The following is a 14,987-nucleotide window of genomic DNA, read 5'->3' on the forward strand; positions in this document are numbered from 1 at the left end:
TGCAGCTGAGGGCGTCCTCTCACCTGTACAGGTCAAAAGAAGCAGCGTTGCAGCTCAGGTGTGAGGGATTTTCTACAGCAGGTGAATGTCTCATCTGAGGGTCCCACAGTATGAAATGGCTTTCTAACTTGTGTGTGTTCTGACTTTCTGATTGAATAATGTTTGTTTAATGGTGAAGTTACTCCGACCATCACAGCTGGAAAGATCTCATCATGATAAACTCCACGCAGGTTTTATATTTCACACTAAGTGCCTACTTGGACACAAAGGGCTTCAAGTCTTTATATTTCATCATTATAATGTGTCTGTATGCCTTCATCTTGTTGTCCAACCTGCTGCTCATCGTGGTGATCTGTGTGAACAGAAGTCTTCATGAACCCATGTACATCTTCCTGTGCAGCCTGTTTGTGAATGAGCTGTTTGGTAGCACAGGTTTGTTTCCTTTGCTCCTGGTTCAGATTCTCTCAGACGTTCACACTGTGTCTGCTCCTCTCTGTTTCCTGCAGATCTTCTGTGTGTACTCGTATGTGTGTATAGAATATTTAAACTTAGCCATCATGTCTTATGACAGATACCTTGCTATCTGTTATCCTCTACAATATAACACACGTATGACTGCTAAAAAGGTGGCCATGCTGATTGCTGTTGCATGGTTTTTCCCCTTTCTTGCTGTTGTTGTGTTGATTTCCTTGAGTGCTCCGCTGCAGCTGTGCGGGAACATCATTAACAAAGTGTACTGTGGAAACTACACCATCGTCAAACAGGCGTGCTTCGACACCAGAGTGAATAACATCTACGGACTCATTCACACAGTCATCTCCATCATTATCCCTCTCTGTCTGATTCTCTACACGTACATGAAAATACTCAAAGTTTGTTATCGTGGATCCAAAAAGACGAGGCAGAAAGCTGTCAGCACCTGCACGCCTCACCTCGCCTCTCTGCTCAACTTCTCCTTCGGCTGTTGTTTTCAGATCATACAGAGCAGGTTCACTTTAAGTGTCCCCCATGTGTTGGATATATTATTATCTATGTATTTTCTGACATGCCAGCCTCTCTTTAACCCGTTACTATACGGGCTGAAACTGCCGAAAATACATAATATATGTAAACGTCTGATGTGTGGTGATGTGTAAGTGACTCAACAGATCAGTTTGAAGTCATGACAACACAATAAAAGTGCTTCTCTATCATTTCCAGATCCATCGTGACATGAAGTCTGTATTTGACCGCTTGTAGGAAATGAAACACTGAAATCACCAGACACAATGAAACAGCAGTGCTACAGTTACAGGACTTCATCATCATCATCATTATCATAAAGTCATAGAGTGACAGTTATGAAGTTATGCACCGTCACCATCTTCAGTTCAGGTCATGATGATGATCAGAACAGATGTCTTGATTGATTAAATTTTTTTTTTTAATTTTGATTGATTGATTAAATTTATTTCAGACATATCAAATAAAATCAAACATATCAAAAATACAAAAACAAAAATGAAAAAGCACGAAAATACAATAAACAAAAAACAATGTTCAAATAATTAAAAAAAAAAAGAAAGAGAAAAAGAAAATTACATATATTCAATTGATATGCCTGAAAAGGAGTAGGAAGAAGTATAAAACTTATTTAATCCTACCCCTTTTCCACAGCTCAATAATTAATATTTATTAAATTAAATTCCTGTGTTCCTTATAAGTTATCTATATACAATTTGCTATACTATTATTATTTATATATATTTTTTTCCTTCTTAAAGCTCTCCCTCATCCCTGTACCTTTTGAAAATCATTGAGTCAGGCAACAGAATCCACTTTAAGAATCCGTATGAAATGATTGATTAATTAATAATACCTGTACATTAAAACATACACCTGTGTCCTTATCACACAGAATCCATTAACCCTCATAGTCCAGATAAAGATGATGAAGCCTTTAGATGGATGAGGAAATAAGAAAGTATTCTTAGTATGCACATGTTTCTCTGCTGAATGCGTCGATTCCTTGATTCATGTCACATCTGTTTATGGTCTCAAACTTTGATGCTGCTGTCTCAACCAGGACTCTCTTGAAACAGATCTTGTTTCTCAACGAAAATATTTTCCCGGTCAAATAAAGGTTAAATAACATGAATTAGTGAATTAATAACTGTCTTCAATGGCATCAGCCTGGCATCCAGCACTACTGTAAGGAATCTAGGTGTTTTATTTGATTAATATAAGTCCTTTAAATCTCACATGAAACATATTTTAAGGACATCCAATTTTCACCTTCGTAAATCAGGAATGTCCTGACGCAAAATTATGCAGTAAAACAAGTTCACGCATTTGTTACCTCCAGGTTGGATTAGTTTAATTCTCTTTTGTGAGGGTGCTCTGGTAAGTCTCTCAAGACTCTTCAACTAGTCCAGAACGCTGCAGCTCGTGTACTGACTAGAACTAGGAAAAGGGACCACATTACTCCTGTGTTGGCTTCTTTGCACTGGCTCCCTATACAGTCTAGAATAGAATTCAAGATCCTTCTTCTCACCTACAAAGCTCTAAATGGTCAGGCACCATATTATCTTAAAGAGCCGTGGTACCTACAGAGTCTAAATGTACTATGGGAGGTAGAGCCTTCAGTTATCAGACCTGCTCGTGGTACCTACAGTCTCTAAATGTACTATGGGAGATAGAGCCTTCAGTTATCAGGCTTGCTCATGGTACAGTCTCTAAATGTACTATGGGAGGTAGAGCCTTCAGTTATCAGGCCTGGTCGTGGTACCTACAGTCTCTAAATGTACTATGGGAGATAGAGCCTTCAGTTATCAGGCTTGCTCATGGTACAGTCTCTAAATGTACTATGGGAGGTAGAGCCTTTAGTTATCAGGCCTGCTCGTGGTACCTACAGTCTCTAAATGTACTATGGGAGGTAGAGCCTTCAGTTATCAGGCCTGCTCGTGGTACAGTCTCTAAATGTACTATGGGAGGTAGAGCCTTCAGTTATCAGGCTTGCTCGTGGTACAGTCTCTAAATGTACTATGGGAGGTAGAGCCTTCAGTTATCAGGCCTGGTCGTGGTACCTACAGTCTCTAAATGTACTATGGGAGGTAGAGCCTTCAGTTATCAGTCCTTCACATGGTACCTACTGTTTCTAAATGTACTATGGGAGGTAGAGCCTTCAGTTATCAGGCTTGCTCATGGTACAGTCTCTAAATGTACTATGGGAGGTAGAGCCTTCAGTTATCAGGCCTGCTCGTGGTACCTACGGTCTCTAAATGTACTATGGGAGGTAGAGCCTTCAGTTATCAGGCCTGCTCGTGGTACAGTCTCTAAATGTACTATGGGAGGTAGAGCCTTCAGTTATCAGGCCTGCTCGTGGTACAGTCTCTAAATGTACTATGGGAGGTAGAGCCTTCAGTTATCAGGCCTGCTTGTGGTACAGTCTCTAAATGTACTATGGGAGGTAGAGCCTTCAGTTATCAGGCCTGCTCGTGGTACAGTCTCTAAATGTACTATGGGAGGTAGAGCCTTCAGTTATCAGACCTGCTCGTGGTACAGTCTCTAAATGTACTATGGGAGGTAGAGCCTTCAGTTATCAGACCTGCTTGTGGTACCTACAGTCTCTAAATGTACTATGGGAGGTAAAGCCTTCAGTTATCAGGCCTGCTTGTGGTACAGTCTCTAAATGTACTATGGGAGGTAGAGCCTTCAGTTATCAGGCCTGCTCGTGGTACCTACAGTCTCTAAATGTACTATGGGAGGTAGAGCCTTCAGTTATCAGGCCTGCTCGTGGTACCTACAGTCTCTAAATGTACTATGGGAGGTAAAGCCTTCAGTTATCAGGCCTGCTCGTGGTACAGTCTCTAAATGTACTATGGGAGGTAGAGCCTTCAGTTATCAGGCCTGCTCGTGGTACCTACAGTCTCTAAATGTACTATGGGAGGTAAAGCCTTCAGTTATCAGGCCTGCTTGTGGTACCTACAGTCTCTAAATGTACTATGGGAGGTAAAGCCTTCAGTTATCAGGCCTGCTTGTGGTACCTACAGTCTCTAAATGTACTATGGGAGGTAAAGCCTTCAGTTATCAGGCCTGCTTGTGGTACCTACAGTCTCTAAATGTACTATGGGAGGTAGAGCCTTCAGTTATCAGACCTGCTTGTGGTACCTACAGTCTCTAAATGTACTATGGGAGGTAAAGCCTTCAGTTATCAGGCCTGCTTGTGGTACCTACAGTCTCTAAATGTACTATGGGAGGTAAAGCCTTCAGTTATCAGGCCTGCTTGTGGTACCTACAGTCTCTAAATGTACTATGGGAGGTAGAGCCTTCAGTTATCAGACCTGCTCGTGGTACCTACAGTCTCTAAATGTACTATGGGAGGTAAAGCCTTCAGTTATCAGGCCTGCTTGTGGTACCTACAGTCTCTAAATGTACTATGGGAGGTAAAGCCTTCAGTTATCAGGCCTGCTTGTGGTACCTACAGTCTCTAAATGTACTATGGGAGGTAGAGCCTTCAGTTATCAGGCCTGCTCGTGGTACAGTCTCTAAATGTACTATGGGAGGTAGAGCCTTCAGTTATCAGGCCTGCTCGTGGTACCTACAGTCTCTAAATGTACTATGGGAGGTAGAGCCTTCAGTTATCAGGCCTGCTTGTGGTACCTACAGTCTCTAAATGTACTATGGGAGGTAAAGCCTTCAGTTATCAGACCTGCTCGTGGTACCTACAGTCTCTAAATGTACTATGGGAGGTAGAGCCTTCAGTTATCAGGCCTGCTCGTGGTACCTACAGTCTCTAAATGTACTATGGGAGGTAAAGCCTTCAGTTATCAGGCCTGCTTGTGGTACAGTCTCTAAATGTACTATGGGAGGTAGAGCCTTCAGTTATCAGGCCTGCTCGTGGTACCTACAGTCTCTAAATGTACTATGGGAGGTAGAGCCTTCAGTTATCAGGCCTGCTCGTGGTACCTACAGTCTCTAAATGTACTATGGGAGGTAGAGCCTTCAGTTATCAGGCCTGCTCGTGGTACCTACAGTCTCTAAATGTACTATGGGAGGTAGAGCCTTCAGTTATCAGACCTGCTCGTGGTACCTACAGTCTCTAAATGTACTATGGGAGGTAAAGCCTTCAGTTATCAGGCCTGCTCGTGGTACAGTCTCTAAATGTACTATGGGAGGTAGAGCCTTCAGTTATCAGGCCTGCTCGTGGTACCTACGGTCTCTAAATGTACTATGGGAGGTAGAGCCTTCAGTTATCAGGCCTGCTCGTGGTACAGTCTCTAAATGTACTATGGGAGGTAGAGCCTTCAGTTATCAGACCTGCTCGTGGTACCTACAGTCTCTAAATGTACTATGGAAGGTAGAGCCTTCAGTTATCAGGCCTGCTCGTGGTACAGTCTCTAAATGTACTATGGGAGGTAGAGCCTTCAGTTATCAGGCCTGCCCTGGTACCTACGGTCTCTAAATGTACTATGGGAGGTAGAGCCTTCAGTTATCAGACCTGCTCGTGATACCTACAGTCTCTAAATGTACTATGGGAGGTAGAGCCTTTAGTTATTAGGCCTGCTCGTGGTACCTACATTCTCTAAATGTACTATGGGAGCTAGAGCCTTCAGTTATCATGCCTGCTCGTGCTACCTACGGTCTCTAAATGTACTATGGGAGGTAGAGCCTTCAGTTATCAGGCCTGCTCGTGGTACAGTCACTAAATGTACTATGGGAGGTAGAGCCTTCAGTTATCAGACCTGCTCGTGATACCTACAGTCTCTAAATGTACTATGGGAGGTAGAGCCTTTAGTTATTAGGCCTGCTCGTGGTACCTACATTCTCTAAATGTACTATGGGAGGTAGAGCCTTTAGTTATTAGGCCTGCTCGTGGTACCTACATTCTCTAAATGTACTATGGGAGGTAGAGCCTTCAGTTATCAGGCCTGCTAGTGGTACCTAGGGTCTGTAAATGTACTATGGGAGGGAGAGCCTTCAGTTATCAGGCTCCTCTATTCTGGAATCATCTTCCAGCCGGGGTCTGGGAGGCTGACAGACTCAGTATTTTTAAGAATAGACATAAAACATTCCTTTTTGATAAAGCTTATAGTTAGGGCTGGTGCAGGTATGGAGCAGCTCCTAGTATGCCACTGTAACTTTGCTAAATGTGGCTTAGTGCTCATGATGGATTAACGTCTGGTCTTTGTAACATAACAATGAGTCAGATCTTTGTATGTAGGACTAAAAGGCCCTTTGGGATGAATCACGCTGTCTGAGTTTGAGTGGCATCAGACGATTTGAGTCAGACTTATTATAGGTTTAAAATGCAAAACTGTTTAAATGGTTTGTTGAAACAAAAATGTGGTATTTGAGGAATTATTGTGGGGACACTTCCTCTCTAGCTGGCTCTTGCTTTAGCACATTATCAGGACTGTTGATTACCAAACAATAATCTTTATTCATTTATACAGTTTATTTATGACACCTGGATGACTTAGGACAAATCTGCATACTGTTCAGTTCTTTAAAAGTGCAGAAAAAAAGCTTCCCACAAAGTCGACATCAGTGACATCATCCAGGTGCAAAAAGCATCGTCAATACTCTTAACAACACGTTAAACACACACAGTTATGTAGGAGCCCTTTTAGTGTGTGTGCATTTATGTATTGTATTTCAATGGGTTTAGTTAATTTGTTTATTTATTTACTTAATTTGGACACTAGGTGGTGATAATTGATCATTTGGGTTAATTGGTCAGGTGGTTGGTTGAGTGTTTATATGTCAACAGGAAAACAGGAAACGGGGGCATATGTGGTGGGAACACACGGTTCTTACCGTAACATAACAAAAGAACGACAACAAACAGTATAATCTCAACAATAACAACTCATCATATCATCATCTCGGTTTGTCTCTGCTTCATATGTGACAATAAACTGGAATATCACAAGAAAATTAAATTTTGGACATTTGTTTATTTTTTACGCGTAAAGAACTTTCCATACACCTAAGTGACTAAAAGCAACATTAGAAATTTGGACATTAGATAGTCACTACAGTTATTCTGAAGACAATATGAAATACATTTATTCGTCAAAAGCAAACAAACAGTTGTATTCACCTTCCCCCAGCTGTTTGTGTTGTTATTGAGAGCATGTTTCATTTCCTATCAGATTAAAGTCAAACTCAGACACCATCGCCTTTAGAGTCAATCACAGATTCTTCTTCTTCTGTCTCAGGCTCGTCGGTTTAGTTTGATGATGGAAGCTTTAGAACAAAACAGACTTTTACATACGTCGAGGATTTTGGACATTTTCAGGCCGTACATGAGCGGGTTGACGAGCGGCTGACATGTGAGAAGGTACAAGGAGAAAAACACAGGCAGCAGAGAGGGAACGTTTTTCATGTTGAACCTGCTCTGCACCACCTCAAAGCTGATCCCGAAGGAGAAGTTGAGCAGAGAGGCGAGGTGAGGTGTGCAGGTGCTGACGGCTTTCTGTCTCGTCTGCTTGGATCCACAGAAACATACGTGGAGGATCCGCATGTAGGTGTAGAAGATCAAAATGAGAGGAGCAAAAACAGTGAAGGTAGTGATGGAGAGGCCATAGATGTTATTCACTCGGGTGTCGTAGCACGCTAGTTTGACGATTGAATAGTTGTTACAGAACACATTGGCAATGAGGTTCCCACACAGCTGCAACGGGGAACTCAGAGACGTGGTGCCAACAACCAAAAGAAAAGAGGTTAACCATGTTGCTGCAATCAGCATGGCGATCTTTTTGACAGTCATACAGCTGTTATAATGCAGAGGATGACAAATAGCAAGATACCTGTCATAAGAAATGACGGCTAAACTGAAAAATTCTACACACACATACGAGTACAAGCAGAAGATCTGCAGGAAACAGAGAGGAGCAGACACAGTGTGAACGTCTGAGAGAATCTGAACCAGGAGGAGAGGAAACAAACCTGTGCTGCCGTACAGCTCGTTCACAAACAGGCTGCACAGGAAGATGTACATGGGTTCATGAAGGCTTCTGTTCACACAGATCAGCACAAGTAGCAAAAGGTTGGCACAAAGAATAATCATGTAGATCAACATAACAATCATGAAAAACAAGTATTTTAACAACCCAGCATCTAAGTAGGCACCGAGTCTGAAATAAGAAACTTGTGTTGAGTTCATGGTGACTTTATGGAGACATTACCTCAGTGATGACGAGCAGAGGACCTGCAGCAGGCCCCGGCTGTGAGGAGACGACAGGTCCAGAGCACGCTCACTCTGACCTCATGAACCATCATTACAAGTTTGAATAGTAAACAGGAGGAGCATCAGATGTGTGCTCACTTTGTCTCTGGGTTCTGAATGAGCAGCAGAACAACACGCAGGGCTCAGGAGAGAGAAGTGTGGATCAGCAGGTGTGGTGCTGGATTAATACTTTCTCTGTTAGTCACATGACTGGTCTCTGCCATGAAACAGCTGATCCAAACACACTCAGCACGTTTACATGGTGTTCAACAAAAAAAAGAATTGTCCGACTCAAATCCCTGAACACGTTCGTCTGAGTGAAATCCTACAAAGTTGAACTTGACACAGCTGGACTAACAAACCTACATAATGAGGTTGGGGGGTCAAACAGTTCAATCAGACCAGAACCGGACTAGACTTTCTGAGCATGCTCCACAGCTCCCTCGCCGTGCCTTGACCCGGAAGTCGAACAACAAGACGAAGAAATCAGAGAAGAGTACCAGACGAAGGGATCAACGTGGAGAGTGTTCCAGGAGACGCAGGACATGTTGTGGTCACCTGAAGGAGGTTCACATGCTGAGGGACACAGATGGAAGGAACTTAGGCTGTTTTCCAAACTGCATACTATACTACTAGTATGTACTGATTTGGCCAAAATGCAGTATGCGAACAACTGCGAGATCTGATTCGGGAAAAATGTACAGTATGCATCGGACCAGTCTACCTCACGTACTGTTTCCCATAATGCAAAGTGCCTATAACAAATATGACATGTTCATATATTTATAAGTCTTCGTAGACTGTACAGTTCATGTGCCACAGCTGGACCAGCAGCTGCAGTTACAGGGTCCTCGGCCTGCTCTTCATATTATTCACAGCTGAGTAAAAGTTCAACCTGAATGTCTGAAAAGTAAACTACAACTTTAAAAGCATGCCAATCATATTTCAACCCAGGGCATTGTGTATAAATGAATCTATGAGAGATTGTAGACTTGTTTTATTTTAATTATGTTAATTACCTCCAGATGGGCAGTTGTTTACTTCCTCATTCCAGGACCGGAAACCAGTTTAACCGTGCCAAGCATACTGCAAAATAACCGACGACTGGCAGTCATACTACATACTACTGTTGAACTCAGTATGCAGTATACAGTATATACTGCAGACTGATTTAGATAGTAGTATGTAGTACGCTGTTCCCAAAACAGCCTTAGACTCCATTGTTTGCTATGTGAGGTGACAGATGAGGACGAAGACGGTCCACTGGTAACGACCTGAAAGAGGGCATATCGCCACCTACTGTAGAGGAGTCATATGACGTGTGTCAGTAAATGGATTCTCCCTCAGTGCTCGTTTACTTGGACAGCAGATATATAAAGAAAGACAGAAAACCTTTGTTGTTTTTCAAACTTTCTCCTTTTGTTCCCTCGTTTGTTCGTGGGGGGGGGGGGGGGGGGGTGAGTACTGAGAAACGAGTGTGTGATTTATGGCTCTAGTGAAGAAACCGTCTTTAAGGGCCTGTGTCCACAGACAGGAATCCACTGGATTCATCTAACTGGGTCTCTATGAGGATCGACTCACTTTTGGAGCCAGCCTCCAGTGGCCACTGTAGGTACTACAGGTTTCATTTCTCAGGACCAGGAAACGACTGGATCAACTTCAGCATCGGCCAACAAACGCCCGAACATGTGGATGTAGTTTTAACACAGGTCTTCAAATTTTCAGCTGTGACCGACTTTAAGCGGCGAGAGAAAATCTGCGTACGAATAAACCAAATCCATCAAAGTTGATGAAACCACCGCAAAGGATGAAGGTGGCCTTATTGTCTGAGCTCTTAACATTACAGGGTTGAGTCTGGCAGCGTTACAGGAATGAGGACCCCGCAGATGCCACAGACGCCGCAGACCGTGCAGACCGTGCAGACCGCGTAGACCCCGCAGACGCCGCAGACGCCGCAGACGCCGCATACCCTGCAAACCCCCGCAGACCCCGCATACCCTGCAAACCCCCGCAGACGCCGCAGACCCTGCAGACCCCGCAGACGTCGTAGACCCCGCATACCCTGCAAACCCTGCAGACCCAGGTGCAGCTCACGAGGATGAGCGATCCATACCAGCCGGCTTGGTTTTAAACACCGCCTGCTCCTCCATGTGACGGATTGTAGACTGATAGACAGGTGAATTGGCGGCGACAAGCTTCATATCAACCTTTGAGTCGGTCGTCTTCAGAGATCTAATGGGTTCAATAACCACACGTCAAAAATGACCACGGTGATATTTGAAATGTGCGAGTTGTCAAAGCAACACTAAAAAATGAGAATATGAATATTAGGTCAGCAGTTACTCCGTTAGTAACTTTTTGATAGTAATAACTGGAAACTAGCTAGTTACTCATTTTCAGTAAAAACTGTTTAGAACGGATGAAGTTTCTCTCCGTCAGCTCGTGTGACCCGTCCGACCTCCAACTGTTCAAAAAGAGAACAAGCAGTCCACGATGTCGTGTTCTTTGTGATAAACATCAGAAATAAAGATCAAAAGTCAAGAAAAAGATTAAGATTTGTTCATCTGTTTGTTGTTTACGTGTGTGTGTGTGTGTGTGTGTGTGTGTGTGTGTGTGTGTGTGTGTGTGTGTCCACCCTGAGGTGTGGGGGTCTGAGGGGAGGTCATTATGGTCTCTCTGAGGAACCAGAGTGAAGGTCTGCTGGCTGATTGGTCTCACTGGTTAACAGCTCTGAAGGCTGATTGGTCTCACTGGTTAACGGCTCTGAAGGTAATTTGCTTCAGAGGGAAATAGTGGAAACAGTGTCTGATGTAAGGACGCCTCAGGGACCCACATGTTGACGTGCTGGAGTGACCTTTGACCTGGTCTGGTCTGTTTGTTTATGTGCACGTGTTGAAGGTTTTTATTTTGAAGAATCACTTCAGAGCTCGACTGTAGGTTTGATTTGTTTTTAAAGAACTGTTACGTATGTTCACTGTTCAAACTCGGGCAGTCAAACAATTACAACTTTAAATCTCATGTTTGAAATTCCATTATTTCACATTTTTAAAAATTCTGTGAGGCTATTAATTTGAAGGTCTGCCCTGTCTTAAGCTGAGAGTACTTGCTGAGTGCTTTTATTTTGAAATAAAGTAAGGAGCTTCCTGTAGATGGAAGGTTAGGACAGGAAGTTAAGCACAGAAACAGGAAGTGGTTAGGGATCCCAAAGTGAGGTCAAACAGCTCAAAGGAACGGTAACAAAGGTCAATGTGTGATGTCATAAGGTCAATGTGTGATGTCATCACGTCAATGTGTGATGTCATAAGGTCAATGTGTGATGTCATCACGTCAATGTGTGATGTCATAAGGTCAATGTGTGATGTCATAAGGTCAATGTGTGATGTCATAAGGTCAATGTGTGATGTCATAAGGTGGATATTACTGTCTGAGAGTTTGTTAAAGTGAAATGAGACATTCAAAGATGCAGCAGTGTTCTTCTTTTACATCACTGAGACTACAGGGAGACACTGACTCTCTGAGACGTTAAAAACCACTTCAGTGTTTTCTTTTTCCACAGATTTCCTCTTTGAAGAAATAAATTCTACAACTCATTTAGCAGACGGACATCAAGGAATGTCCAACACTTCTTCATACGTCATGTTTAAACTTCAGAGATTTCAGTTTTCAATAATCATCAGAAACTACTTTGGACAATCCTGAGGACCCTACAAGAGCTCAGGAGCTCCTAGATCTGCCACACCTGTCCGAGGGATTGATTCACTTTTTTGGTCTGGATCGCGTAGTCACCTACGGCCAATCGACCTCCGGTGTACTTGGAAGCCAACCGAGACCCCGGTTCGGAGGATTGGACCAGAGTTTGTTCCGGAACCAGACGGACAAAGAGCCAATGGTTCAAACAGCTGAGGTGTGAATGCAGCCTGAGATCTTTGATCACACGCTGCTTCAGTGTATTTGTTTGTAATGTATGCATTCTTTTACTTTTTAATTGATTTGACTTTTTTAAACTTTCTTTCAGAGTTGAGACAGAGTTGAGGATCGTTTTCATTCGGTCAGTTTTCACACACAGCAGGGGGCGGTATGCACATAGTTGGTTTGAAAATCAAGAAGCAGAAAGAAGAAGAAGCAACACATCTAGCAAGGGACCCGGACCCTAGACCCCCTCTTCAAGGGGACTCGGTATGGTCCAATGATCCGGACTTTGGGGTCCGTGTCCCTAATGTGAAACTACACTTACATTTTATTTTAGGTCCAATAAGGGTCTCGTCCTCAACTGGGACCTCAGGTAGTCAGTCCCACTTTTAGCCCCTCTACCGCATCCTCAGGAGCGACAGCGGCTCTGAACGGTCGGAGAGGTTAGACACCAAACGAAGAAAGAAGAAAAAAGACAAAACATGTAAAAAAAATATACAAATATTTTAGGAACTGCAAAAACATTTCACCATTTCACAGTTCCTAAAATATTTTTATGTTATTTTTGGGCTTTTTTTTGCCTTTATTTGAGAGATAGGACAGTGGATAGACCTGGAAATCAGGGAGAGAGGGAGAGAGAGAGAGGGGAATGACATGCAGGAAATGAGCCACAAGTCGGATTTGAGCCCGGGCTGCCCGCTTGGAGGACTACAGCCTCCACACATGGGGCGCGCGCACTAACCACTCTGCCACAAGCGCCCTGTTTTTTAAATGTTTTTGTGTTTCATGAATATTTTTGCATGTTGTGAAATGTTTTTCGCAATCATGAAATATTTAGACAGTTGACCTTCAGGGCCACCGTAGTCCAGTCTATGAATGGGTGCTAAAGAGTTCCTCTTCAGAAACCAGTGATGACGTCACTGAGTCGTTTTATGCAGACTGTGGTCAGTGTTCATACATGGAGGCTGGAAAGACAAAGAAACAGGTTGAAATGTGAGGAGTGAAAGAACAGAGACATGCTCAGGTAAAGTTCACCTGAAAGTTTAAGAGCAGGAATTTATTTTTTATGATCAGATATCCTGAGAGATAAAAAAAAAAGACTGAATCAGGAGATCTCCAAACGCAGCCACTGAAGACTTCTGATCGACTGGAGAGAGGGGGGGCGTGGCCTCAGCTCCTCTCTGATGACATCACAGTGCACCCTGTCTGTGAGGATCAGGTATAAGAGCGGCTGCAGGCTGAGCGGAGGTCGGTTGCTCGCTTGGCGGCTCGTCTCTGTGTGATGGCGTGATGTTTTCTCTGATTGTCTGCTCATGAAGTGTTCATGAACGAGTCAAAGTGTCGCCCTGAAAGTGTGACCTTAAAACCAGAATTGAATTTGTTTGTTTTTCTGCTGTGATGTAACTGAGTCTGCAGCTGAATGTTTCATGAGGAGTCATGTCTCACTTTGTTTCTTCACAGAGCAGCTTCCTCTTCTTCTTCTTCTGTTGAGTTTGAAAGATTCTGTTTTTAAAGAACCTGAACGTCTCTTCAGATCCTCTGTGACCATCAGTGTGAACCTTTAAATGATCTTTGATCTGTGCTGAACCTGCAGCAGTGACGTGCTGCGTTCTGTTCACGTTTGGATTCAGTTTGACTGAATGTGAGCGAGCATCTCTCCAGTTCCTCTCTGATAACGTGTATTTCCTGTTTGATGGCGTTCATTCCTCTCTGATGACGTGTATTTCCTGTTTGATGGCGTTCATTCCTCTCTGATGACGTGTATTTCCTGTTTGATGGCGTTCATTCCTCTCTGATGATTTGTATTTCCTGTCTGATGGCGTTCATTCTTCTCTGATGGCGTGTACTTCCTGTTTGATGGCGTGCGTTCCTCTCTGATGACGTGTATTTCCTGTTTGATGATTTGTATTTCCTGTCTGATGGCGTTCGTTTCTCTCTGATGACGTGTATTTCCTGTTTGATGATTTGTATTTCCTGTCTGATGGCGTTCGTTTCTCTCTGATGACGTGTATTTCCTGTTTGATGGCGTTCATTCTTCTCTGATAACGTGTATTTCCTGTCTGATGGCGTTCATTCCTCTCTGATGGCGTGTACTTCCTGTCTGATGGCGTGCGTTTCTCTCTGATGACGTGTATTTCCTGTTTGATGATTTGTATTTCCTGTCTGATGGCGTGCGTTCCTCTCTGATGACGTGTATTTCCTGTTTGATGATTTGTATTTCCTGTCTGATGGCGTGCGTTCCTCTCTGACGTGACTCTGCGTTCAGGGTTTCTGTGTCACGATGGAGAACACCTCAGAGCTGGTTTTTGTTCTTCAGGGTCTGAACGCCTCTCTGACAAACCGTCACGCGTACTTCTCGTTCGCCCTCGTGTCGTACCTGCTCACCATCTTCATCAACCTGACGCTCATCGTGGTTGTGTGGCTGGAGAAGTCGCTCCACGAGCCCATCTACATCTTCCTGTGTAACCTTTGTTTTAATGGAATCTGCGGGGCGTCCAGCTTCTACCCCAAACTCCTCCACGACCTCCTGGCCGACTCGCACGTCATCACGTACGCCGGCTGCCTGACTCAGATCTTCGTGGTTTATAGTTACGTGTTTGTTGAGTTCACAAGTCTGACCGTCATGGCGTTCGACCGTTACCTGGCGATCTGTAAGCCGCTGCAGTACCACACGGTGATGACCACGCAGCGAGTGGTGCAGCTGCTGCTCCTCACCTGGAGTTTCTCGCTGCTGGAGACATCAGTGGGCGTAACGCTGACCGCCCGCCTGCCGCTCTGTGGGCGCCACATCCCCAAAATCTTCTGCACCAACTGGGAGGTGGTGAAGCTGTCGTGCTCCGACACCATGGTCAACAACATCTACGGC

The 14,987-nt window shown here is 43.9% G+C and overlaps 3 protein-coding genes across 3 annotated transcripts in view; 2 read left to right on the forward strand and 1 right to left on the reverse strand.

The window, feature by feature from the left end:
• Positions 1-1,333, forward strand: LOC132980949 (olfactory receptor 11A1-like). The gene has a single exon (XM_061047336.1). The coding sequence runs from the start codon at positions 213-215 to the stop codon at positions 1,134-1,136; it is 924 nt and encodes a 307-aa protein (XP_060903319.1). The 5' UTR covers positions 1-212; the 3' UTR covers positions 1,137-1,333.
• A 5,865-nt stretch (positions 1,334-7,198) lies between these two features.
• LOC132979976 (olfactory receptor 11A1-like) lies at positions 7,199-8,149 on the reverse strand. Its single transcript, XM_061045799.1, has one exon. It carries the CDS (start codon positions 8,147-8,149, stop codon positions 7,199-7,201), a length of 951 nt encoding a protein of 316 aa, XP_060901782.1.
• Positions 8,150-14,200: 6,051 nt separating this feature from the next.
• LOC132980943 (olfactory receptor 1468-like) overlaps positions 14,201-14,987 on the forward strand; it is a 1,488-nt gene continuing 701 nt past the window's right edge. Inside the window, exon 1 of the mRNA XM_061047330.1 lies at positions 14,201-14,987. This exon is cut by the window's right edge and continues 632 nt beyond it. Coding sequence (XP_060903313.1) covers positions 14,403-14,987 — 585 coding nt within the window. The 5' untranslated portion in view covers positions 14,201-14,402.

Source organism: Labrus mixtus, chromosome 9 (genome assembly GCF_963584025.1).
Source record: "Labrus mixtus chromosome 9, fLabMix1.1, whole genome shotgun sequence".
In the NCBI taxonomy this organism is placed as follows: domain Eukaryota; kingdom Metazoa; phylum Chordata; class Actinopteri; order Labriformes; family Labridae; genus Labrus; species Labrus mixtus.